The sequence below is a fragment of the Mesocricetus auratus genome, unplaced genomic scaffold, assembly GCF_017639785.1.
Source record: "Mesocricetus auratus isolate SY011 unplaced genomic scaffold, BCM_Maur_2.0 Super-Scaffold_15014, whole genome shotgun sequence".
Taxonomy (NCBI): domain Eukaryota; kingdom Metazoa; phylum Chordata; class Mammalia; order Rodentia; family Cricetidae; genus Mesocricetus; species Mesocricetus auratus.
Window position 1 is genome coordinate 31,457,744 of NW_024429186.1, and position 27,659 is coordinate 31,485,402.

A 27,659-nucleotide genomic window follows, 5' to 3' on the forward strand; every position below is an offset into this window, starting at 1 on the left:
TGGGGTGGGGGTGGGGGTGGGGGTGGGGGTGGGGTGCCATTCCTGTCGTGAGCTGGGATGAGCTGCTCAACATCAGAGTTTTGGAAGTTCAAGTCTGTGCTCAACAGCTGCCCATTCGGAGTCCCTGTCCCCCAGCCTCAACCCTCTGCTCTTTTACCAGGCCGCTGAGAAAGGAGAAGTGGAACCACCCATGGTCATTAGAAAGTGGAGAATGAAAGGGGAACAGAGTCCTTGCTGAGATAGGAGTGGCACGTGAGCTCGAATTTCTAGTTCTGGCCCCAAGATGCAGAAGATGCCCGGGCAGTCATGTGCCTTGTGCGGGGTTTCTGGGGGGAAATCACCACACGGCAGCAGGGGTTGGGAGAGATACCTCTGACTGGAAAGCAGCCTGCCTGTGAAAGGCCAAGTTTAGTCTGCTGCTAAGTCCTAGGTCTCAAGACTGTGAGAGATGACACATGAGACTCCTGGAGGGCGCGGTGGCTTTGCGAGCGAGGGTGGGGGGGCTGCTCGTGGAGGGGGTGGGAAGGAGAGAGCTTTGGGGGGCGGAGGGGGGCAGCTCTTCATCTCATGTCCTAGGCCACATGGAGTTCCTGGAAGAGGAGACCCAGTTTGCTGTTCTGTTGGGAGGCCAGAGATTAGGATTCCAGATCCAGCATTGGGGGAAAAAAACGAATGCTCAATGGCTGTGGCTCAGCCCAGCCCTACCCTGGGGCATGCCTCAGTCTGCTGCCACCCCAGTGACTGCTGTGAGAGCCTCTCATGAACCAGTGACCAGGAAGTCACAGTTAGGCAGGTTTGTCAGGCCTCTATGAAGTTTAATGCTCACATCTGCCCAACACTGCCCTCATCCCAGAGGGTGGGAGAAATCTGAGCAGAAGTCATCAAACAAGGCCTCAAATGTGCCAGAGCCAGTAGCCAATGGGTTGGGACTTGCTGACAAGCAAGTGGCTGGCTCCTCCCTTCCCTTCACCACAGCATGGCTGTGGTCAGGAAAGCTGCAGGAACTGACTATCCTGCACCAGAAACCTGGCCCTGAGCCACCTACCCTATTGGTGCCCAGCCACTCAGCAGAGACTAGGAAGATGGACAGTTTCTACAGAAGTCTTAGCGGGGATGTCTGTTCTTGCTTCTGGGCAGTGCTGTGTGAAAGGTTGTGACATAAAAACCAGCACACAGGTGGCCTGGGGACTTCTGAGAAACAGTTGGACATCAGAGAGAGGATGAAGCACACCAGCTCCAATCAGATGTTCAGACTGAACACTACCCCGAGCTACTCAACCTTGGCACACTCAAGGTACACTGGGTGCAGCCACCTATTTTCTAAGGGCATCTTTGGCAAGGTGTGGCCAAAGGCTACCTACTGCCTTGAATGTGAGGAGCTGGCTTTGTGTTACTCAGATCCCCAGCATGGAGCCTAACCCACAGCATCCTGGAGACTGGACTGTAGGACTGAGCAGCTGTCTGGGAAGGAGTACAGACAGGAGACGCTGAGATCTCCCCGACTCCCCTCTCCCCAGATGGTGTCTTCCACTGAGCCCTTCTCTAACTGCAGAGTGAGCTGCTCTGCCATCTAGAGAAATCACGGGGTAAGAGGCAGGGCTGGGGAGATCTGGAGAGAAGGGTGCAGGAGATGCCTAGAGGTTGAAGATGATTTGAAAAGACACCAGCTTCCCAAACAGGTGAGCAGAACATGGAGAAGAGGTACAAGTGGAATCCCTAGACTCTGGAGGTGCTTCCTGAAGCTAGGGAGAAAAACCAGGTCCCAAACCAAAAGGAAGTCATTTGTAAAATGCTAATGGGGGGAAACAGGGAAGCTGATTTCCAGGGCTGGTTTCTTAGAAAATATTTATTTAGAAAAGTATCCCCTCCCTACCCTCCTTCCTCTGTGCTGTGGGCCTTAGACATCCACGTCACTCGGGGCTGCTTCTCCTTCACGTGGCGTCCAGTACATGGGCTCTACTCTGCTGGAGACTCCAAGTCCCTCTGGCCACTACAGTTCTTGCGTTCAGTACTTGCCCAGGCCTCTGCCGCTGGCTCTCCGGATGGGGGTATGAGGGTAGCCAGGCCTCGGCTTTCATGCCCCTCCGAAGACCTGTGGGAGTAGCATCAACTGGGGTTCTGCCCTCTTCCCATCTGGGGGCTCAGGGCTGGAAGCGCGGCGAGCTGATGTGAGGCTGGTGGAAGGCGTGGGCACTGTACACCACCTCGGGAGGTGAGGGGGCACCACTGGCCAGCACGGAGCACAGGGGCTCGTGGCTGCTCAGCACGGACGTGAAGTACTTCAGCTCCTCTGTGAGTTGTTTGATCTCCTTGCGGAGAGCAGCATTCTGTTTCTCCAGGTCTTCACTCTCCTGTAAAGGGACAATGACGTGACGATGAGTGTCAGGGAAGATGGGAAAGTCGGTGGGTCGGGAGGGCAGTGCCATGAGGGCCGGAGTAGTTTCCTATCAGCACAGTCATGAAGAAGGGCAACTGAAAATTCTTGTGCACGTGAGGACGTGTGCACGCATACACGTGCTCACATGGACACACTTGTATAAGTTTGTAGGTGAGTACAAATATCAGGTTGGTCCATAAGCAACTGCTGATAGCTGCTGTTTTGACTATTAAAAGTAGCAATTCCCAGTCTAATCTGCCTCTTCTCTATCATTATAACAAAACACCGGGGGCCGGATGGTTTATCTAACTCGGAGTTCTGGTGGTTCAAGGATATGGTGACTGAGGGCTGTGCGTGGTGGAAAAGTGGGTGGGCAGGTATAGAAAAGAAGCTCATGTGTAGGAGAGAAGAGAGGGTCAGGTCTCTTTATAACAACCCACTGTGGTACCCAACCCCACCCCTCAGAGGGAGACACAACCCACTGTGTACCCAACCCCACCCCTCAGAAAGAGACACAAGCTGGCCATGGTGGCACTGATCTGTCATCCTAGCACTCAGCATGTGGAGGCTGGAGGGTTGGGAGTTGGAGGCCAGCCCAGGCTAGAAAGGAAAAAAAAGAGAGCCTGTCACCGTGTCTCTAGATAAATGAGTCTAAAGATGGGGAAGAAGCCTAGCGTGCATAGGCAATGAAGCCTTAGGTTCAATCGCTAGTGTTCTGAAAAGCAAGGAAGGGAGGGAGGGAGGGAAGGAGGACGGGGAGAAGGAAGGAAGAAAACTAGAGAAGAAATTGAGAAAGGTACTAATACCTCTTAGGGGCATAATCGCCCCTTGCTGGCACCTCCCCTCCCAACACTATTGCTTCACTAGGGACCAAACATACAAGCTTGGTGGAGATAAACTATGGAAAACCTTACCCAGGTGTGTGTGTGTGTGTGTGTGTGTGTGTGTGTGTGTGTGTGTGTGTGTGTGCGTGTGTGAGCTTATATTTGTGTTTGTACGGGTGTGTGTGCAAACATGCCTGCATGTATGTCTCTGGGTTGAGTGAGGCAAGCATGTGCCAAGGGAAACTGGCAATCGAGCCAGATCCTAAGAGAATGGAAAGAAGTTTGTGAAACATTTTCTGTTGGTTTACTCCACCCCACCCACCCTACCCCCACACCAAGTGCCTTGTGTTTGCCCCTTCACTCAGGTTCTAGGATGTTTAGAGTGAGTCTTTCTGAATATTGAGGCTCTGTGATGGGCTTGGCGTTCTATTCTGCTCCCTCTTGCCCACAATTGTTGAGTTTCCCAAACCTGTTCCAAACCATCCCCAAACCTTGGACAGTACCCAGTAGACACTGTGTTTCTTAGTGTAAACCTGTGATGAAGTTTATAAACATAGGAAGAGATTATCAGCAAATAATCATGAAACGGAACATAATAACAACACACTATACTTAAGTTACTTAAGACTTATGAACTGATGCTGGGCGGTGGTGGCGCACGCCTTTAATCCCAGCACTCAGGAGGCAGAGGCAGGCGGATCTCTGTGAGTTCGAGGCTGGGCTGGACCGACAGCCTCCAAAACAATACAGAGAAACTCTGTCTCATAAAACCAAAAAAAAAAAAAAGAGACTTATGAACTGTTTATTCTGGAACTTTCCATTTGGTATCCTCAGACCACAGTTGACAGTGGATTAAGTAAAACCATAGAAAGGGAAACCTCAAGTAAGTCCTATGCTCTCTGTGTCAGTATAGAAACAGTGAACATTTTGTCCAGAAACATCTGTATGTGTTAGTAGGGAACCACATCATCTCCCGGCCGCCATGGCACTCTGATACATAGCAATTACTGAGAAGCAATAGCTTCTGCAGACCATGAGACTCCCAGACCTGAGGGAACAGATGCCTGCTAAGTATTGGGGTCTCCCCAACCCCCCAGAAAGGCAAAGGTGCTGGAGAGGCAAAGGAGTCTCAGCATAGCTCCGAAGCTACCTGGCACTAGCAGACAGTTCTTGCTTTTGTAGAGTTGGGATCTGAGGAGAAATTTCTCTTTTCCTTGTGAGTGTTGTATGTACTTATGTATGGGTGCAGGTGCATACAGGCGAGGGGTGCGTGCGTGCGTGCGTGCGTGCATGCGTGTGTGTGTGTGTGTGTGTGTGTGTGTGTGTGAGAGAGAGAGAGAGAGAGAGAGTGTGTGTGTAGGTCAGAAGAGGACAACCCACCCTGCACCTTCCTGTCACAGTTTGTTTGAGAGAGGGCCTCTCATTGGCCTGAACTTGCAGCTGGCCCAGAAGCTTGCAGGAATCTGCCTCTAGTCTCACCACTGCAGAGAGTCCGGGCACACGCTGCTCACCCCACTTTTTACATGGGTGTAGAGAACCAAATTCAGGTTCTCACATTAGTGCTTTATCAACTAAGCCATCACCCAGCTCTGGAAATCTGAGCTTTTAACAGGTGTCTTGGGTCATTCTAATGACCAGGCAAGTTTGAAAATTACGGTCAATAACATACTGGTTAAATATGATAAAATAATTATAAAATCCGCTTTAGTTATTGAAGCCCGTGTTAAATGGCTGCTCAAGTGCCAAATGGACTTAAATGTTTGTTGGCTGACTGGCTGATAACATCAATTGTTGGCATGAGAATGTTGACTCAAAAGTATAGTGGTTAGCAGATGTAAGATAACTTGACATTTAAAATTTGCCCTAAATGACCCATCAGGAGTGAGCTTCAGGCTGATGAGAGGTGGGATCTGTCACTTACACTGCCAATCATCCAGACCCAGTACAGTCCTTTGTAAGTGGTGGAAGAGCACAGGACCCTGACCTTGCTCATCAAGCCGGCTTCCATTTCTTTTGAAGGTCAGATGTGAGTGTGCTCAGCCTCGGCCGGACATTCTGAAAGCTTTCTGCACTAACCAAAGCCCCTAGCCGCATGCAAAGGAAACCCTCATCTCCAGAGTGGGGTGAGGAAGCCCAAAGCTGGACGGTGCTCACTCCCTGGCTGCTGCTCCTGCAGGCTGTGACCAGCTGGGCATTTCTCCGTTCTTTGTGTGTGTGTGTGTTTCTGGCGCATCCCAGAGGGAGGTCAGCAAACCCTTTACCAGTAAGGCATTACCCCTTTACTGAAAGGTGGGTGTAATGAATCTGGGGCAGGGGGGGTAGTATGCTGAGACGGGAACTGGGGCCCGGAGTCCTGGCCCTTTCCTCGCCCCCTCTGAGAGTTTCCACTGGTGACAGCATTTACTGTAAGTTCAGTGCTCTGAAGAACCTGGGCAAACCCCAAGGCAGCAAGCAGAGACAGACTGGGTGGGCGGGCTCTCATCTTCTCCCCGCCTAGAGGCAGGCCCAGCTTTCGGGAAGTGACTGCTGGGCAAGTCACTAGCAAGCTCCGGGGAGCACCCTCCAGCTTTCTCCTCCTCCATCTCCTGGGCAGGCAGATTCCAAAGCCCGAACTGGGCAGGCCTGACTAACCACCACCTGCCACCTGTAACCGCGGGGCAAAGTTTGACTTTACCTCGCAAGGCCAGACTGCTTCTTGCAAGAGAAATGTCTGTAAGCTCAGGGCTTGCCCACACTGGCCACTCCCCAGAGAAAGGCTTTGGCTTTGACTTCCCTTGCAGGAGGAAGTGGCTGATCTGGGCCCCATCCCTCTACTCTGGCAGGGGCAGCAGGGCCCCCCAGAGAGGTCTTAGATAACTAAAGGGACAGTTGGGGGCAGCTGCTTATCCACAGGGACAACAACCACACCCCCTAACTCCCCAGTGTGGGCAGAGACCTGAATTCAGTGTAGAGTGAGGGGGTGGGGGTGAAGGAAGTTTCCTCTACCAGGCAGGCCTCTGGCCACAGTAGGGAGAGCTAGCCTGCCTCCTGGCTCCATATAGCTAGCCTGTTCTTCACTTTTCAAAACGTGGTTAGGCCCTTCAGCATTCTCACAAAGTCTGCACTGTCGGTTACCAGGAGATCAACTGAGACCCGGAGCCAAAAGCATACTGCCTAGTTTCCTAAAATGCCCAAGCAGCTGTGAGGAGAAAGTGCTGCAGAGTTCCCCTCACACTGGTGTCTTCTCAGAAGTGTAGAAGCCTTATCTAATGGTGGACCCGTAGCCAGGAAGGAGATCTGCAGGCTGGACTCCCCTTTCCTGCCTCGCCTGCCTTGAGGACCTCACTCCTGGAGTGAGCTAGGGGCACCCAGGAGCAAGGACACACACACACTTACACGTACTCACACACACACTTACATGCACACATGCACTCACACATGCACTCACACACATACACTCACACACACACACACACACATACACACACACACACCCTCCAAAGGGACAGCAGTTCTAGTCATCATTACACACATAGACTATGACCCCACACAACATCGCATAATACCACATGCTGAGCCAGCCACACCCCTGAAGCCACAGAATTGCCCACTTCCATCCTGCCACCCTGGAAAGGCTCTCCACAGAGGCCAGAACATCCTCCAAAATGAGCCAGGGCCTGGCTCCTGACAGTGGGTGACTGGCCCTTGGGGGATCCACTTTCCCTGTTGAATACCAGTTGTTTCACTTGAAGACAAGATGATCCCCAACCTTAGCCAGATATTGGGTCCTCTGGGAGCACTAGCAATGCTGGTGACAGGTTCTCACTGAGGAGATCTGGGGTAGGCCTTGGTATTTACTGTTCTGGGCTCAGAGACTTCTGAGCTGGGTGAGCTAATGCTGATACACAGGAGCAGGGGTGTCTCTAGTTTTCCCTTGAATTCACCAATATTTCAGATTTCAAATTGGCTACCTAAATGTATGAGTAGACTAGAACCTGTAACCCCCAGCTTTTTGAGTTTTCTGTGCATGTGCTTGTGTGTGTACATGTATGTCTCAGACAGGCATCAAGATTTAAACACCAGAGAGAGAGAGAGAGAGAGAGAGAGAGAGAGAGAGAGAGAGAGAGAGAGAGAGAGAGAGAGAGAGAGAGAGTGTATGGGGGGGGAGTCTTAATATGGAGCCTAGCTGGTCTGGAACTGGCTCTGTAGACCAAGCTGGCCACAAACTCACTGAGATCTCCCTGTCTCTGCCTCCTGATTACTGGAATTAAAGGAGTGTGTCCCTTGACCTGCCCTTTAAAGTATTTTATAGCTATCATCATGTTTAATCTTTGTAACACCATTGCACAGTATGAACCATCTCCCTTTTACAAAAGAGAAGAAACTGAGGCACACAGAAGTTAAACAACGCATTGGAGGTCACACAGTTTGTAGGCTGCAGCACAAGTACCCGCCCTTTGCCTCCCCGTACCTGCCTTGAGAACCTGTTATAACCAGCTGAGCTCGAATTACCCTGCTCTGTTCACTTGCCAATGTTACCATCCCAATTTCCCTCCCCCACGCTAATCCAAAAGCTACTGTTCACAGCTCACCACCCACCTCACCTGTGAGGGTCACCTGATACTACTTCTATCAAAGAGCTGGGGGTGGCTAAGAAGGAGGCTTCCTGAGCATGGGAACACTCTGGGAAATCCCCTGTTGGAGGGGCTGAAGAGCAGGTCACTCAGAGCGCCTCAGTGGAGGGGAATCCCCAGGCTGGTCCCTCAGCCCCAGGCAGCTGAGCTGGCTGCTGGAGACTGGGGGCAGCTGGCATCTCTTGGCTGGGGTCTGGCCTGAGCTCAGCAGGTTCTCCCCAGGCACACTCTGCTCTGCTCCTGGCCAGCTCTTGGTGAGTGATTTGACTTCCCTGCATTTTATTTAAAAAAAAAGAAAAGAAAAGAAAAAGAAATTGTATCTTATGTGCATGTTTGCCTACATGTATGTTGGTACGCCATTATGTGCCTGGTGCCTGTGGAGGCCATAAAAGGGTGTCAGGTCCCCTGGAACAGGAGTTACAGATGGTTGTGAACCACTCTTGGGTGCTGGACATGGAAGCTGGGTTCTCTGGAAGAGAAGCCCCTTGCTCTTCAGCACTGAGCCATTGCTCCAGCAAACCCGTCTTGTACTTACTAATAGCCATTTCCAGAGGAGGAAAATAACCCTGGTGCTTTTCCTGCTCCAAGGAGTGAACACAATCACTGGCACGAGGAGTTTCCAACTCATGTGCAGTTGGAGTTGGTGCCACCATGTGCCACGCATCAAGAACACATGGCAAGTAGAGCCCTCAGTTCCTGAATTCTGTTCGCTTCCCTCTGGAGGTGGGCTGCTCCCAGGACAGGTGAATTCTGTATGCTTCCCTCTGGAGGTGGGCTGCTACCCAGGAGAGGGAGGACCAGGCCTCCATCTGCCACCATTGCCTTTTACCCGAGGGAAAGAGTCACCACCACATAGTGGGTTCTGGATCTGTTTTCAGCTCCCAGCCATCAGTCGTTGGTCGGCCACACCAGCCAGGCCCTCAGTGCCCTGTCTGCCGTCACAGGATTGGAAGGCTGCTGCCTGGGTCTAAAAACCCTGGAAGCTGGCTCACTCAGCATCTTCCCCAAACCCCCCACTGCTTTCAGCTGGAGACACTCAGATACCCAGCTTCCTTGCATCTGGAGATCTGGAGCCAAACACTCGGGTTTGTGTGTGTGTGTGTGTGTGTGAGAGAGAGACAGACAGACAGACAGACAGACAGACAGACAGGTGTGTGTGTGTGTGTGTGTGAGAGAGAGAGAGAGACAGACAGACAGACAGACAGACAGGTGTGTGTGTGTGTGTGAGAGAGACAGACAGACAGACAGACAGACAGGTGTGTGTGTGTGAGAGAGAGAGAGACAGACAGACAGACAGGTGTGTGTGTGAGAGAGAGAGACAGACAGACAGGTGTGTGTGTGAGAGAGAGAGAGACACAAACAGACAGACAGACAGACAGACAGACTTATGGCTGATATGTAGATAGAAGCACAGGGACAGGGAATTCTCTTTCTTACAAGGTAGAGCCACTGGGCAAGGACAAGTCCACCTTCCTTCAACACAGAGTGATTGATGCCTGGATGGCCAGCAGCCATGTTGCCACCTTGAGAAGAAAGCTGTGCCGATGCCGTGGCTAGGAGGGCTTTGTTTTTCTGTCTCTAATCTTCTCTTTCCATTCTGAGCTCCTTGCTACCTGACAAAAAGGAACCGTGGCTGGCTGCTACCTCCCCTTGATGGCCTATCCACTACTTGTAGCTGACTGCACTCCTAGGAAGCCCATTCTGGAAAAACAGAGAGCAGAGGCTTGAACCACCATGAGGTGCTGGGACCAAGTCCCTGGGTGTGCACACACAGAACTCTGCCATATGCCTCCTGCCCCCCAATGCTTCAGTTTATCCAACTAATTTCTGCCCGTGGCTCTTAATCCGTTTCTGGTGCCTCTGGTTGCTTTTGGCCAGAGTCTCTCCATCGGTTGTTTCCACTTTGAACCACACTTCACCTCCGATATCAGGGGCTTGGGAAAGTGTCCCTGCATTGCTGCGCTAGCCCTGTTCTGAAGTCACTTCTGGAATTGCGCTATTTTGTTCTTTTCAAAGCACCTTTCATGCCACGTGATTCCAGCCCCTCAATCCACATGCAGACTCTGCAGTCTGGACTCCACCCGGTGTCCCTTAGAGGCCCCAGTTCCATTGTTCTGCACGGGACACAGCCATGATGACTTTAAAAATACTCCCCTGACAAGCCCAGTGCTTAGCCAAATTGAGACTCGTGCTCACTATGGGTTTTTAACACCATATTGATAGCATAACTAATCATCATTAAATTTATTTCATATTTTATTCCATTAATATATTCTTTCTTTTTGTTTTTTTTTGTTTGTTTGTTTGTTTGGTTTTTGTTTTTTCAAGACAGGGTTTCTCTGTATTGTTTTGGAGGCTGTCCTGGAACTCACTCTGTAGACCAGGCTGTCTTGAAACTCAGTGATCTGCCTGCCTCTGCCTCTAAGGGTGTGTCCCACCACCACCCGGCAACATTAAATATGTATTTTTATAAGTAGCATAAAACAAAGAATCTTAGAGTTGAGGGAAAATTTCTAAGTTAAAAAATTTTTTGAGAATACTTTGGAATTATAATGTACTACAATGTTCAGGACGGCTCTTAAAGTGTTGAATTTATTAATTGTTCTTATTACTATGTGCGTATGGTGTGTGTGTGTGTGTGTGTGTGTGTGTGTGTGTGTGTGTGTGTGAGGGCTGGCATGTATGAGCCATGGGCAGGTATGTGGAGGTCAGAGGTCATCTTTCTGGAGTGCATGTGTGTGTGTGTTATGAGGGCTGGCATGCATGAGCCATGGGCAGGTATGTGGAGGTCAGAGGTCATCTTTCTGGAGTGGGTTCTATGAGTTCCAGGGATCAAACTCAGGTCAGCAGGCTGTGCTGCAAGCGTATTTACCCCATGAGCATCGCCCTGGGCCCAGCACACCTGATTCTTATGCTGGAAAGGCAAGGTGGGAACCTGTGTGAATCTCACCAGTTAGAACTTGGTCACACTAGTTCCCTTTGGGTTGTGAGCTCCCCCCAGGGCAGAGGGAAGCTACCATTGTCTTCATAGGTTAGTCTTCAGAGATGGGGCAGGGGCAGCACACAGTAAATGCTCACAAAATCGTGTTGTTTGCTGCCCATGAAGGTATTTACTGAGTAGGCCTGTGACATCCAGGCTATCAGTGAGTGTTTTACCTAACATTCCTGCTTCAACAGCTTCTGCTTTGTACCTTGGAGCAGTTACACAAAAGAATCTAAGAGGTTCCTTTTTCAAAAGGCCGGGCCATGTAGAGAGTGGGAATAGCCAGGTGACACCACTCTGCCACCTCCTCCACTCTGGATGTCATTTCCCTCACTTGCCTTTGAACAAGCCAAGGAGGTGTAAGCAGACACAGTGTGCCGTGAAGCAGCTAACCCAGAGTTCTCACGAACACCCCACAGAAAGGCGTAGTTCTCACGAGGGGGAAGACACGAGTTGATTCGTGTGTCAAGGCCAGGGTCAGCACTGACTGAGCAGACAGACATGCCCCAGGGCAGATTCCTCCTTCCTCCCAGCTGGAGTTCTACTTTCCTCCCCGACAGAGAAGAGTATTCGTACTTCCGCCTCTCTAATTGGAACTCATACATCCCGGGAAGGCTGCTGCTTCCCATTTGTGATAAGAATTTAGGTTCACTGGTTCGAAGGCTCTTCGCTGGGGAGGTCTAGGCCCTGGTCAGGTAACCTGATACTGCTGTCCTGATAAATGGCATGCTGTCAGATGATCTTCTTAACATGTGTGCTCACAGCCACAGACTAGAGCTGCCATCAACCTTGGCCGGAGAGAAGCGTGTGTGTGCTGTGCTGTGGCCAGCAGTTTATGTAGATATCCATCACCGGTCAGAGTGCTGAGAATCAGCGAGGACTGAGTGCTCAGCCCGAGACGGCACATCAGGCTCAACCTCTAGCCCTTCAGCCAAGGCTCAGGGAACGGCACAGAAGAGGGCCAGAAAGAGCCGGAGGATGGAGCGCTGTGCAATGCTGTCTTCCAGATGTGATATGACCATTATACTCATGAACTCGCGGCAGCTGTCTTTACTGGACAAGATCAGTGAGTGGACAGTCCCACGGTCAGTTTAAATAGAACTCGGTGCATATATATATATATATATATATATATGTATATATATATGATGTTTAAATTTATGAAACTGTCCAAGAATTAGCAAAAGATAGTCTATCTAAAGGAAAGTTTAAGTTAAGTTGAGAGTGATCCCCAGCCTGGATCAGGATGCTCTTCATATGCTCCACCCTCCCACCTTGGGTCTTCCCACTGCACATCTGAATTGTCCCTGTTACTCTGACTCTGAGGCTCGCTGTCCTTTTCTGAGGCTTCCACGTTGCTTTCTGCCCGAAGCCTCTGCCGTTGCTCCCCTCTCCCCAGATCTTCCCAGCCTCCTCTTTGATTTGCCCTTGATCTCCAGTGTTAGGGCCTTGGGAAAGCACCCTCCCCAGCCCCATCACCGCCCTAAGCCTGTCCCTAATTCACTTTCAACGTGGTAGTACTGCATTTTCTTCAAAGCGTTTTTTTCACGAGGTGTAGTTAATGAGATCCTTTATTTGTCTGGTTTCCTGGCCTACGGTTGAATGTAAGACCCATGAAACCAAGGGCTCAGGCTTCCTTGTTATAATCTCGGTGCCTAAAGGAACCACACATGCAGGAAACTGCCAAACACTGGCCGAGCGGGTGGATCATTTCTGCTGGTGAGCGCTGAGACGGTGGTCTACCTGTACAGCCTGCTAGAGCTCCTAGCTAATCAGTGAACACGAGGCGTGTTCAAGAGACCATTGAGTCCTTCTGTGTGCTGGAAATTGCCTTTTACCCCTAAGTATTTGGGCTGTCTGCTTGACTTTGAACTTTGTCATCTGCATTTGTAAGTGACTCAGGTCACTGTCCTTAGTTCTCCCACACTTTTGGGTGGGGTGGTCCTAGGCCACCTGTTTCATCTGACGTTGACTGTGGTTCTTTTCGCACTCTTCAAATGTCTAGGTTGGAGGATAAATTGTAAGGTCACCTACCCAAAGTTGACAATGATACCTCTCCCTCAATTTCCTTCCAAGTTCTCTCAAGTTTGACCACCTTCCTTATAAATAAATATAAAATAAAACAATAAAAATAAAACATATAGTATGCCTATATTAAAGATACCAACTAATTAATTTGAAATAAGATCTCACTATGTACCTCTGCTGGCCTGGTCATCACTATATAGACTAGGCTGGCCTTGAAATCAGACAGAACCATCTGCCTCTGCCTCCTGTGTTCTGGGATTAAGGACCTACCATGACCAGCCCTAACACCTGATTTTATTTCTGCTATTAATTAGTATCTTGTCTTTTTAAACAAATGTGCATACTTATTTCTGTAAAATCTCAACCCTGGTGCAACGACAATTTGTCTTTTGCATTTTGTCATGGCTACACTGTCACAACTGCTATTTTTTTTCATGGCTACTTCATCAAATGCATGATCATCAGTTTACTTGAAACAGTTGCCTGGTATGGGACAATTTGACAGTCATCAAAATGTCCCTGTTGTAAAAAAAAAACACTAGAAGTGACACCTTCATGCACACTGGGTTTTTTGCTCTCTCTCCTCTCCGGGGATAAATTTCTCAGAGATTAGTGGGGCAAAGGGCATCATCCACCCTCCAGGCCCCTACAGTTTTCAGTAGGAAATGTTCAAAGGATCCTGTAAGACAGCATAACCAACAAGGAGTGTCTGTCCCAGGATGACAGAAGCTCCTGTGAGCTTTCTTCCACAGCCAGACCCCGTGCCAACCAGAGCAGGCACGGGGAAACACTAAGTGTTAGGCTTTCTAGCATGAATAATCTTGTCAATTAGTTTTGTGAAGATTCCATAATGTCATCTTACTAGTACAAGTTATCAATTTCTAATGAAGGGGGGAAAGATCATAATTAAAAAAATAAAAGAAGACCTTATATGTCTGTTCCAACTAAATGGGTGTAATTGTTCTATTCAGGGGACACCTGGCAAGTTCTGGATGCCATAGCTGGAGGAAGACAGGTACAGTGGCATCTAGTGGGTAGAATTTTACATTCTATAGCACACAGGACAGCCATATAGTGTTGTCAGAATTAATAGCAGACCTGGGGTATGAGCCTACAGTCCTACCTGTTTTGGAAACTGAGGCAGAATATGAAAGTTAAAGGTCTGCCTAGGCTATAAAGTGAGTTTAGGGCCAGCTTGAGTAGCTTCATGATACCTTGTCTCAAAATTGTAAATGTAGAGGGGAAAAAGTCTAGGGGTAGTTCAGTGGCAGAGAGTTTGCCCAGCATGTATAGTCCCAGGCTCACTCCCCAGTACAGGGGAGGAGGGGCTGCTGCACAGTATGAGACTTAAAACGTCAATCACTCTGAGGTTGAGAAACCCTTCCCTGATGTGTATTTTCATCATCAGAATAGAAAATTAGGTTATTTTCATTTGACTAGGAAAAATGTATGTAAGCTTTCTGTGCAGTCTCTGCCCACTTATTGATTGGTGTCTTGATGTTTTTCTTTCAAAAGATGTTCTTTCTTGATATACATATTAAATATTCATGAATTTAATTGAATGCAAATATTTTCTTCAAACATATCATCAGCCTTGTGAGTTCCTGCCTTTACAAATAAAGAGACAATTAAACTCCAGGCCTTACACACCTTAACTCCTTCTAAGGTCTCTCTCTTGCTGTTGCTGAGTGTTTAGAACTAATGGGAGTCTTGCTGTGCAAACATCCTGGTCATCAGTCTACTTCATGGCTTAGCCCTTCCAAAATGACAGATGGGAACGGTACAAACAAACAAACATCCACAACAAAGCTCAGAATGGCACGAAGCAGATGCAGGTTGGCAGGGAGGCAAAAACTCAGGGTCCTTGGGAGTCCCACTGATTTCTTCACTGGTAACACAGAAGGTTGATCTAAAATCCCCAAGTTTCCTTTTTAAATATTTTGATCCAATGAACAACACAGTATGACCATAATGATTGGCATTTCCTTTACAAGCTATTATGTGGACCCATGATGAGACCCTCTTGGAAAGACATTTATTCTGTGGCCCAGTCCATTGCTGTGGGAAGCAGGGACCACATTGAGGATGGCCTCCTTAAAACACCTGTTGGACGGGGTAGGTGTTGGCTTGTGACCTGACACCTACAATCTAATTTACACAAGCATTCTTCAAGTGTAGGTGCCTCCCAACCCTAACACACCAGTTGGGGTGGTAAATGGCCTTGACATGTTCTTCCTCAACTAAAATAGCTGATTTGTAAAGACTGGAACTATTTCTAATAGCTTACACAGCACATATTCATCATAATAAACCTGCAAAGAATACCAGGACTAAGGCAATTACCCAAGCCCAGTCACCCATGAGTAACTACTATTAGTATTTTGGGGACTGTACTTTGGACCTCCAACCCTCAGGCTTTATGTTAGCAGATGGTGCTCTGCACACTCCTCAAGACTTGCTTGCTTACCTCAACTCAGTCTCAGAGACATCTAAGTCAACAGACATAGATCTCCAGTCATGTCTAGTGCCAGCCTCAAACTCTATCACAATCTACTCAACACCCTGTTGTTAACCATCTGCCTATTTATTTTTTATTTGTTTGTTTGTTGAGACAGGGTTTCTGTGTGTAGCTTTGTAGACCAGGCTGGCCTCAAACTCACAGAGATCTGTCTGCCTCTGCCTCCCAAGTGCTGGGATTAAAGATGTGTGCCACCACTGCCCGGCTCCTATCTGTCTAATTTTATGGCATCCATAGTGTTTGTTGTCCACAGATACCCATGCTTCAAGCACATTCATCTGTTATCTTTGTCTGGCACTTTTATAAGTGAAGTACTATCTCCAAAGGTTATTCTAGTGTACAATATCAATACAATACAACCTCCTAAAATGGATATACACACACATACATACACACACACACACGTGTACATGCATGCACACACAAGAGAGAGACAGAGACAGAGAGATCTTTGCTTTCTTGATGAAGTCTATAGATGAGCTGGAAAAATAAGAATTTTGGAGGGCATTGCTTAAACGGTAAATAATAAATTCAGTTAGTGATCCAAGGAAGATACAAATACACAGTATAAATACACAGTATATTTAGTGATTAGGAAGGAGGGCTCTGAAGATCAAGCTGTGTAACCTTGAGCAGATTACTTAATGCACAGGATATTTTTTTTCACATCACGTGCTGTACTGCTAGTTGGGCACCAAACACACAGAACCTGACCGTGGCCAGGTGTTCAATTAGCACGTTTTTAAAAAAGAAATTCAGAGTGACAGAGACACGAGAGAGGTGTCTGTTTTCCAGAGATGGTTCACTGGCTTTATGTTGAACTTTTAAAAGTTAGAACTAGCCAGAACATTCCTGTGTGTTTTATTATTTTGCAGATCTTTGAATTCTTTATGCTAATAAAGTGTACATGATCTCCCAGAGACAAAGAACTACAGAAATAATAGAGGACACCTTAGCAGGCCAAGAGCACTGTCTTTGGGGATTTCTCCATTACTTAATTTTCATGGCATTAACTCAGTTTACATGATTTTTCTGTTCTATGTGATATTAAATATTACAGATGTCTCTGTCCCGAACCGTGGTGAGATTCCTTCAGGAGCCTCCAGCAGCCAGTTACCTGGCTCACCTCCTTTGAAGGGAGCCCTGGGTACTCAGTTTCTAGATCCGGCATCGGCACTCAAGCTACCTTGCTTCAGTTCACCCTCGAGATCAGATCTCATGGGCCAACACTACTCTGGGATGACTCTGCTGATCTCCTCCCACCTCCTCTACTCAGAGCCTTCTGGAGAACAGTGCTTCTAAATTGATCTCAGTTCTGTTTTCACTGACCCCAGACATTGACTCAAAGTCCTCTATGCTTGAAAGTGTCAGAGAGCCTCCGCTGGCAACGGAATGGCCTGCCACAGGAACATAACTTGCTATACCTTATAGTGTCTCACCTTGTACTATGGACCTCAGGGTCACTCAAATGTCAGAGATAGTTGCCCCTCAAAAAGACCGAGATAAAAAGGATTAGAAATGCAAATGGAACTTCTCCTTTCTTACAACTTCAGTGTGACTTTTTGGAAATAGATAACATCAATAAGCTCGGGTAACCCATTTTAAACTTGCTTGTATACTTATGCTCAAACGGATTTTAAAAATGTGGTTTGAAGAAAACTAGATACTCTCTTTATACTTTCCTTACTTGAGAGTCTGGGAACTTGGGGCTGGTAAGACAGCTCAGCGGGTAAAAGCGCTTGCTGCCAAGACTTACGACTTCAGTTCTGTCCCCAGGACCTACACAGTGGAGAGAGAGACCCGACTCCTGTGGGTTGTCCTCTGACCCACACACATTCGTGGTGGCAGGCATGCACCTTCCCCCATAATAAACAAACAATAAATAAATCACTGTAACTTAGAAAATTCTGAAGAGGAGCTGGGCAGATATCTCAGTGGTCAGAGGTGTCTGCTGCTCCCATAGAGGAAACTGAGTTCAGTTTCCAGCACCTATGGCTCACAGTTCCATGTGATCAGTACCACCTCCTTTCTTGTGGTTACTTGTATTCGTGTACTTACACACACTGTGCACATGCACACCCACATGCATGCGTGTGCACACATGCACACACATGCACACACACACAACTTAAAAACTTTAAAACTATTTTAGAAAAGGAAGTTATAGTCTTTCTACATTCAAATGCAATTCATTTTAACAGTTCCATAAGAGTCCACTCAGAATGGACTATCATTTACTCAAACACCATTTCTTAAATAATTTATTTAAATTTATTTTATGTTCATTGTAAAGTTGTCAGATTCCCTAGAACTGGAGTTACAGACAGTTTTGAGCCTCCAGGTGGGTGCAGGAATTGAACCTGGGTCCTCTAGAAGAAGAGCCAGTGCTCTTAACTGCTGAGCCATCTCTCCAGCCCCTCAAGCACCCTTTTACTGATGGATAGTTAACCAATTTCCAGACATTACAGAGCAGTGCTGGAACATCCGTCCAGCCACATAAAGTCCCTGGGTTCAATGCTCAGTACCACCAATCAAAACAAAAACCGGGAGAAAAAAACAAAACCCAGCAGAGAATCACGTCACCAGTGGTGTGCCCATGAACAGATTGCTAGAGGCAAGCTGCTGGGAGACAGGGAAGGTGCACTGTTCATCTGAGTGGGCCTGGTCAGGCTTCCGCCTGGGTTGCAGCAAGTGGTCCTGCTAAGGAAATGTGATGCTCACTCTCCCCTCTCCCTTGGCCATTTCCTGTGCCAGCATCATCTTTCACCCCTGTCAGTCTGGCAAGGAAGTCTCACACTCACCCTCGCTGGCATTTTCCCGAGGAGACCTGCCACATCGACACATTATTAGGTACATTATATTTCTCTCTTTCTGTAAGTTTGTGGTCACTGCTCGCTTTTCTTTGAGATCAGTCATCTTCCTGGCATAGAGCTTTCACATATGCAGTAAACGCGCCTTTTTTGACTCTCGAGCTTTATAGATCATTGTCTCCCAGTTTTCCATTTGCCTTTGGTTTTGCATATAGTATTTTGAGCTATGTAAACTTTTTAAAATGTCTTCCCTTTTTTGAGATGGGGGTCCCATTGTGTAGATGAAGCATCTTGAACTCACAGAGACCCACCTGTCTCTGCCTCCCAAGAGCTAGGATTAAAAGGCATATGCTACCATGCCCAGCCAATTTTTAAAATTTTTTGATGTATAAATCATATTTGTATATCAGTATTTTCCTTTATGATTTTCTATTTTATTTGAAAAATTTCCATGCCAAGATACGTTTTAAAATCTCATATTTCCACCTAAGATGTCTTTAGTTTCCTTGAAAAATATTTAATCTGTCTGGGTGTTATAAGGAATGAGAGATCCAGCCTTTTGTTTCTTCAAGTGACTGCCAGGTGTCCCAACACTATTTATTGAATAATTCAATTTCTCTGACTAGTTGGAAATGTCATACTAATTGTTTTGTGTTTAAAGCTGTGTCTTGGAAGTCATTACATACATTTCATAATTATGAAGAGAGTCACAAATATGTTTTGTGTGGAGTTAGTCAATGCTGAGGACATTATAACATGGTTGCCTCAAGAGGCTCCTCTCTACCTCTGTCATTTGAAAAGTAATCAATGCACCATGCTTGATGGCAGAGTAGATATTCAAAATGCTAAATGGTAAGCATCTCATACTCTCACAGGAGCGGCTAGGCCACTGGGAGCTTTAAGGCAGATACTAGTGCCAACATGCCGCATTGAGAAGATATTGGCAGCCTGGCATATGTGAGGCGAGGACCCTAAGATGAACCCTAAGCTGTCCCTTACTTGATATATTCCCAGTAATCCTAAACCCTGATTTTCAAATTCTTGGTAGATGAACCCTACATCAGGAAGAAGGTTCCAGAACCTTGCATGTAGAGAAAGCCTGGAAAGGAATCAAGGGTAGACTGAGACTTGAGACTGGGCTCACTGGAGGAAGCAGGAGTTTTTCCTCTCTGAACCACACATGTATTTAAGAGGGTGACAATAGGGGTGACTGTCAGCAAGAAGACACACAGAGTCCAGACCACAGCCAAACTCTCTGCATGCTGGCTGCTGTGTGTTGCAACTAAAAGCTTCTCCCCGAAGCCACAGAACTTAGTTTATAGTGACGGCGGTACACAGGCCTGTGGCACAGCCTCTGAGACCTGCTCACTGCGCAGAATGTGAAGGCACATTGCAGTGCTCCAAACAAATGAGCCAGAAAGGGTTTAGATACAGGAAACTGGGTCGCTGTGGGGATCGAGGCTGGGGGTGAACGTGGCTATGATGACCCCATGATCCCACCAGAGATTGGTCACTGCAGTTGTAACCAGAACCACCATCTAAACGTCTTGGTTCTGCCTCTTGTCTTCCTAAGACAGACAACCGAGGGGCTGGGCCGAGACCAGAGGGCTGAACTGACAGAGAGGCAGCCTGCAGCTAGAGACAAGGAGACTCTCTCGTCTGCACCTGTGTTAGAGGGAGGCAGCACTCTTCTGCTAGAAGTGACCAGGTGTGCACTGGGGGACCGTGTGCAGGGAAGTGAGTACTGCGGAAGGTTCTCAGGCATCAAACGTGTCTGAGCTTTATAGCTGTTAAGAAGTCTCTCAGCACTGAGATTCTGTGGAGAAAAAGTACATACACTCACATGCACACAAACACAATACACAGACACAATACACACAGACATAATACACACACAATACACAGATGTAATACACACATACAACATACATATACAACACACACACAATATACATATACAATACACACATAATACATATACATAACACACACACAATACACAGATACAATACACAGACATAATACACACACAATACACAGATACAATACACAAAGACATAATACACACACAATACACATACATGACACACACATAATATTCACATATATACATACATGGAAAATATAGGTATGCTTTTATGTATGAAAGTATGCAAACGTGCATAGATAACCTGCTCAATCTCAGCTTTCATACTTCCTTTACTATTACTAGTAACTCTGCACTGAATCTTTGAGTATTTACTGTAGGCCAGGCACCTGTTCATCCGCACTCCCTCTAAAAGCAGCTCCTGTCATTTCCCATCCTAGAGGTAAGGGCCCGAGTCTCAGGCCCATGAAGGATGTACATAGGCTCAGTCACACAGACAACAAATGGTAGGGTGGCTGTCCGAGCCTGGCCCTCCCTGCACAGAGAGGCTCAGCTCAACTTTCTTCTTTTAATACTGCAAACTTAGAAAGCTCGTGGGTGCTTGCCCCTCTGTTGTAAGTGTGGCTTCCTGCTTCAAGAACTGTTAAATAAGAACCAGGCTCAGGTGGGAAAAGTCAGCTTAAGCTGGTGCAACTGCTGTGAGATTTTAAGCCCTGAGGAAATTGCTGGAAGTGGATGAGTAGGGCGGGTAGAGACTGAACAAACACCCAGACCGCTGCTCTCAGGCTGTCCTGACTGCTGTTTAATGTTTTTGTCAGTTTGACACATATTTGTCAACAGAAAAATGATGTCAGCATGTACTGGAGAACGTTATAAGTACCCATCAAACAAAACCTAAGCATAGGCAGAGAGAGGGCTTAGGACATGCTGTTTTCAGGTTCCTTAAAGCTAAGAGCCCCCCTTTTCCATCTTCTAAAACTACGTATCGCTTATTCTTTTGATGAATGTGTATGTGTGTGGTGTGTATATGTGTTTGCTTGTTTGTGGGCATACATGTGTGTGGGTGCACGTGCATGTGTGAGGCCCATAGTTGATGTCAGTATTTTCTCCAGTCACTTTCCAACTTCTGTACTGAGTCAGGGTCTCTGGCTGAAACCAAAGCTTGCTGCTTTTGGCTAGTCGGGCTATTTTGACTAGTCTGGCTAGACGGCTTGCTCTAAGAGTCCCTGTCTTACCTCCCATGAACTGGAATTACTGCAGGATGCCATGTCCCTCTTTTTTTTTGAGACAGGGTCTCTCTATGTAGTTCTGGCTGTCCTGGAGCTCACTATGTAGACTAGGCTGGCTTCAAATTCACAGACATCTTCCTACTTCTGCCTCCTGCCCATTTGACTTTTATATAGGTTCTGGGGATCCGAACTCTGACCCTCATGCTCGTATGACAAACATTTTACCTGCTGTGCCATTTCCCCAGCCCGTATTACTTATCCCTGATAACGTTAAAGCAGTCCATCGCCATGCTAGGCATTTGTGTCATTATCGGCTTATTTGGTTTTGGTGCTTATTGCACTTTTACCATTGAAAGAAACTTCTAGAATATTAGCAGTATAGAAATATTTTAGGAGAAAGTGCAGGAAGAAGGATGCAAAGAAGAAAGAATGCTTGAGCAAGAGCACAGTGAATGGGGGCGGAATGTAAAGAGGAAAAACGTCGGGAGAACTGTGCCCGGCTGGGACTGTCTCTGGCACAGGCTGTGGGCCTCCCTGGTGGGGCTGTGGCTCATCTCCTCCCTGCTAGAAAAGTTTGGGAATATTGGCCACTCAACCAGGACTGTCCCAGATAAGTGCCCTGAAACTGTGTCTTTCACAGCCTCTGTATATACCATTAACAGTGGAACACTCAACACAGAACTTTCCTGATGTTCAGGAAAAATGAATAAATAAAGGCAGCATCATTGGCCCCTTTCTCTCAAATGCAAGGGCATTTGGGTGGCAGAGCGCCTGCCTTCTGGAAGGATGAGATGTGTGGTTCTGAAAGACTGGACGTCCCAAAGCCAAATGTAACATCTAACTTCCCCTGAGCATCCGCGTTCTGCTCACAGTGGCTCTCTCTGCTGTCCCTTTCCAGACAGGTGGCTCTGCCTCTCACCAAGCCTCAAGGCTGCCAGCAGCCCACTCACTACCCTTGCACTCTCCCGGGTTAGAAAGGGTCAGCCTCCAGTCCCGTTCTCTGCTACTGAAGGTTTGAATACAGGCTTAGGAGAAGGGAGCCTTTCCTCCCCACCTCACCCCTGCAGGTCTTACCCAGCACTTACTCTTTCTTCCCATGTACATAACCCCACCACAGAAGGACCACCACAGCTGGGTCTCACAGCCCCACTGGTGTGGGGTGCAGAGCCTAAGGCATAAGAACAGCATAAGAAGACTGGGTACTCACCAAGTGCAGGGTGTCGGCTTTCTGTGTCTGCCGCTGTCGACTCTTCTGGGCAGCAATGCGGTTCTTCTCTCTCCTCTGAACTTTTCTCACATCGTCGGATGAGTCCTGGCAAGCAGTGATAGCAAGAACTGAGTAGATCCATCCCTTTCTTATAGCTAAAACAGGCTATTGTATCGTTTGGCTCACTCCTTCCTTCCTTCCTTCCTTCTTTCCCTCCTTCCTTCCTGGTCCTCAGTTCCTTCTTGTACCATCCATCCCCTTATTTACAAAAAAGTCTGCACCCAAAGACATTTTCTTCAGCATTCCCTGCTACCCACCTCTGGTTGCCCATGGGCCTTCTTTTCATCAAAAGCTACATGAAGAAGTGAAGAGAGACCAAGGCTTCAGAATAGCTGCTTTAGGAAGCCTCAGTTAAGATAATGAAATCTGTCCCATCACCTCTGCTGTCTCCAGAGCTGTTCTACCCACCACATTCTCCATCTGGTGTGTGTGTGTGTGTGTGTGTGTGTGTGTGTGTGTACCTTCTTGGTGTTCCATTTGCTGTTTTCTTTTTCTTTCTTTCTTTTTTTTTTTTTTTGCAAACTTTGTTGAGCATCCATTATGTGCCAGCGTCTGTACAAGTACTTTCAGAGATACTATGCTACCATTCCCCCAGCTCTCTGAGCAGGTACAGCCATATCTATTTTGGGCAGGATGAAGCTGAGGCTAGCCACGCTGGTCCCTGAGCTCATGGCCATTCATGAGTACGACATCTCCCGGTGCTGATTCTACAGCCTGAGAATCCCCTCTCCACCAGCAATTGTCTTGTGCTACACCCTTAGGCAGAGGGCCCCGCCCCAGATCTCTCTTTCTTTCCTTCATCCCCTTTATCATGCAGCCATCTTGAGTCCTTCCCGGTCCTGAACATGATGCCTGCTACAAATGAGGCACCAAAAATAAGTCTATGAGTTGAGGGGGAGGCCACCTGCTTTAGCAAGCTACTGATAGGGACTTTGGAAGACCAAACGTGCTTTGTGTGTAAGGGAGGTTCACTCCAGTTCTGCCCCTGATAATTGGGTCAGTGAAGACACTAAGAGAAGCCCTTCAGCAACCCCTACCCTGTCAGAGGAGTCACAGATCCTGGAGTCAGGCTCTGGCCCCCCTTCCCTCTTTATCCAAAACTTCCAGGCCATTCTAGCAGGTGAATGAGAGCAAGGAATCACTCTTCCCATAATGCCACAGGGGACTAGGTTACCATGGAACTCTGAGTAATTTCCTTCTTAAGAAGAGCATGGTACCATCTTCCAGGCAGTCTGAGCTACTCCGATACAATTGTAACCAAGGGGCTGACTGTTTTCTTCTAGAGGTCTTCTCCAGTATGGCTTTTTGGGTTAGGAGCTTACAGTAGATGTAACAGCAGATGAGCGCCTATGACAGATGTGGTAGGGGATGGTTGCATATTTCCATTTTGGCTGCTGCATTTTGCAAGCCCCCCCTCCCCAGATATGCATTAGACAAGCACTCTGCCCTTGAGCGATGATGTGCCCTGCCCTATATGTGTGCTAAGGAAAGGATGAAGTTTTGACGTTACTGAGATGTAGAAAAGTTTAATCCGGCGGGTCGATGCTAAATGAGGAGAGTTTTCTAGAGCAAGGGTGTCAAGAATATGGTAGAGAGCTCCAGAAACTACAAGGTGGGAAGGCATCCCGTCAGAGGCATCTCTCCTGCGCTGAAGCATCTTGGTTTGGTAGTCAAACCAAGACTCTAAGACTCCCAGAATCCTTCCCTCCATCCTTGGTTTCCCAGAGCTGATGTTAGCTTCCAGTGCAGGTCTCCAATAAACCTCCAGAGCGCTGCTGTCTTCTTTCTCCTCTCTGGAAGTCACAGGGAAAGATGCAGGCTGTCACTTCAGCCTCCCTCCCCACTGGCTGTTGTAGTCACAGAGGCAGTCCCTGGGCAGGTAGATTGTTTATCCTTTCCTTCCTCTCTACCTCGCTTCGGCTTACTGTGCTTCCTCCCTAACCTGGGTTCTGTCTGGCCCCTTGGCTCTTCCTGGAAAGCTACAGATCTGGGATTTGGGTGGAGTCCACCAGCAGCCTACTGGAACATTCCTCTGCTAGCGGTGTGACCCCTTCCTCTAAGTTCCGTGATATTCACCCTGCCCCTTTCTTCCTAGAAAGTTTCACAGTGGGAACCGAAGTGTGGCAGAGATGAGGCATACTGCTAGGTAGCGGGAAAGCGGCATTTGTGGCGGGATGAAGGCTTTGCCACTTTGTACCTCCGAATAGCAAACACCACTTCCAGACTCTGCTAGAGAGCACACTGCCAAGTAGAGAGCTACTTCCTCCCCCCACCCAGAGCTCCCCAGGCACGACTGGGGAGTCTGGCCCTCTTGCACCACCCCAGGGTGTTTAGAAGGCAGGAGATGTGGGGGTACCTGCTTGCCCGGGGGAGGAGAGCGGCTGAAGCTGGAGTCACTGCTGTCGGAGCTGTGAGGCATGGCTGTAATCTTCCGGACTCTCCCACAACGGCCCAGACGTCTCTGGGCGATCGGCTCACTAGCTGGCTCCCCTTTCTGACTGCTAGGGGGCCACCAGCCCTCCACCTTCCACAGGTGCCTCCCCTGCTTGCCCGGCAGCCAACTCCGACAGCCCCCTGTGTCCTCCTGTCTCTGGGGTGCAGAGGGACTGCTCCCCAAAGGGACATCTCGCTTACTTTGGGGCTTGCGCACACGCTCTCTCTTGTGGTTTCTGGTAATTCAAGCTGGAAGTCACATGGGCGGAAACGTCAACAAGTTAGAAGGTAGTTAGAGAGAAAATACATATCTGGGAAAAGACCACAGAATTAGGTGAAAGAAAAAAAATACACAAAACCCCAGTTTCTTCCGGCAGTTTGAAAGGCAGAGCAAGCTCTCTTCAATTGATGGAGATAAAAGAGAAAAACAGTCAGGCAGGGAAAATCCCCAGCCAGAATTAGCAAGTCCTCTTCTGTCAACATGGCAGAGAGTGGGGAACAGCGGGAGAGAGTTTCCACCGTCACACGACTTGATTTTTAAACCCAAATAAAGCAACAAGACCAGGACCTCATTCTGGGTTTCACTGGAAAGCAGCTGCCCACCCTGTTTTGGGTTGAGCCTTCCTCAGTCACCTACAGGACAGTGAGGGTAGGTCTGGGGACAAAAGAGAAGGAAGGCACTGTCTTTTACAGACTGCCAAACAAGTTGGGACTCTTTGGGAGTCATAGGGAGGTTCTGGAATGTCTGCTGTCTATTCACCCTTGCTTCCCAGAAAGTTTCCCGGTGGGAACATACGTGTGGCAGAGTTGAGAGGTACTGCTAGGAACTGAGGAGGAAAGGGGCTTGTGGGGTTCACCATCACCTGTGCCTCTTAGCAGGGTGCTTACATTCTCCCAAGAAAAGGGATGCTTCCGTGGAGAGGGTCCTTCAGGAGTTCAAGGTTAACCTTGAATCTTCAGGAGTCAGTCACTAGGTCAGAACCCAGCAAGGAGAGAATGTCAAAATGGGTGACAAGTTCTGGACTTGGGTTCTGATCAACCGTGATGAAAACCCACGTCCACCCCCACCTAACACCTGCCCTGCCTACCTCTCAGGGTTACTGCAAGGAGCGAGTAACCGTTTGAATTGTAATGTCCCCATACCCTGTAAAGCATGCTATGGAGATGCTCATGCTTGTCATGTGTGTCATAACGAGAGCATGTTTGTAGTTTTCCTGAAGAATCCCATTCTCATCTGGGCACTTAGGCTGTTTTTAAAACAGGTTTGGGGGCTGGAGAGATGGCTCAGTAGTCAATAGCACTGGCTGCTCTACCAGAGGTCTTGCGTTTTTCTATTCCCAGCTCCCACATGGGGCTCACAACCGGTTTTGGAGCCTCCAACTCCCTCTTCTGGCCTCCTTATGTACTAGGAATGCACAGGGTACACACACACACACACACAACACACACACACAGGTGCAGGTAAAACACTTATCCCCATTAAAATAAGATGTCTTGCTATGTTCCCAGTGTGGCTCAAAGCCAATTGCTCCCCTTGCTTAATCTGAGGATTAACAATATGCATGGTCCCAAAAGCATTTGAGGGTCCACTGATAAAATTCTGCCTGATGACAATATTACCAAACCTACCAAAATAAAAATCTCAACCCTCGTGGAATTTTTATTTAGTGGCGAGAGCAGACAGTACACAGGTGAGCTATACCAGAGGGTGACCAGTGTCCCAGATAAAAATAAAGCAGGGTAGGAGAATTCTGAGGATGGCCACTTCTGTAAGCCAGTCAGGAAGGGTGTGATGAAGGGGGTCATACTTGAGCAGGAACCCAAGGAAAAGTAGGGGGTATCTAAGTGAGGAAAATTCCAGGCAAGGATATCAGCACACCTGGGGTGGGAGCAGCAGGAAGGCCAGTGTCTCTGGATCACAGATCCTGAGATTAGCAGGAGAAAAGGTCAGCATGGTACACCATGTGCGAGACAAAAAGTTTGACTTTTTTCTCTGATTTATCAGTAAGTTTCCACTATGTAGCAGACTAGGAACATCTTGATAGTTTTAAACAAACACATGCTTTTGGCTTATGAGTTTGTAAGTCATCTAGAAGATTCCAGAAGACTACATCATTGCTCTAGTTGCATCTAACGTCTCTGCTGACAGACTGATTGGTAATTGACTGGTCTAGAAGGTCTTTTCCTGGAGTTCTCCTTGGCTCACCCCATCCCCTCTTCCCAGAAATCCTGCCTGCTATTTATTGGGTGGGGGAACAAGGTTCCAAAAGCAGAGCAGAAGGACTCAGAACCTCCAAAAATCCATGCTCAGAACTAGCTCAGTGTCCCATCCGCCACATCCTACTGACCAAAGTCACAAAGCCACCCAATGTCCAGTGAGCTGAAAATAAAGTCTACCTCTTGATGTGGCTCCAGTTGAAAGACTTGTGGTCATCTCTGCTGCCTCCCACAAGTGGGCAGCCATTGGTGGGCAGCAGAGGAATGACATGTTCATGGGATCCCTGCAGACACAGTGAGATTTTACCATGGCGAGAAAAGTGAATGAGGGAAGACCAGCTGGGATTACATTATTAGGGGTAATGACCCGAGCAAAAGATGTTGGTAGCATAAATCACGAGGGAGATGATGAAGGTGGTGGGATATGATCCGTGTTCAGCCCGAAGACTGTCTCGTGTTTACAGTTGTATGTCCCGTGCCTAGTAAGTCCCCC

The 27,659-nt window shown here is 47.9% G+C and overlaps 1 protein-coding gene and 1 long non-coding RNA gene across 2 annotated transcripts; one reads left to right on the top strand and one right to left on the bottom strand.

Moving 5' to 3' along the window:
• Nucleotides 1-1,828: 1,828 nt before the first annotated feature.
• On the bottom strand, nt 1,829-27,659 carry Batf (basic leucine zipper ATF-like transcription factor). The gene is made up of 3 exons (XM_005086367.4): nt 24,873-27,659; nt 22,457-22,561; nt 1,829-2,351 (listed from the first exon to the last, which is right to left on the bottom strand). The coding sequence occupies exons 1-3, from the start codon at nt 24,933-24,935 to the stop codon at nt 2,142-2,144; spliced, it is 378 nt and encodes a 125-aa protein (XP_005086424.1). The 5' UTR covers nt 24,936-27,659; the 3' UTR covers nt 1,829-2,141.
• Nucleotides 7,639-17,002, top strand: LOC110339341. Its single transcript, XR_002381462.2, has 2 exons — nt 7,639-8,068; nt 16,404-17,002. It is a non-coding gene; the product is annotated as an uncharacterized LOC110339341 (long non-coding RNA).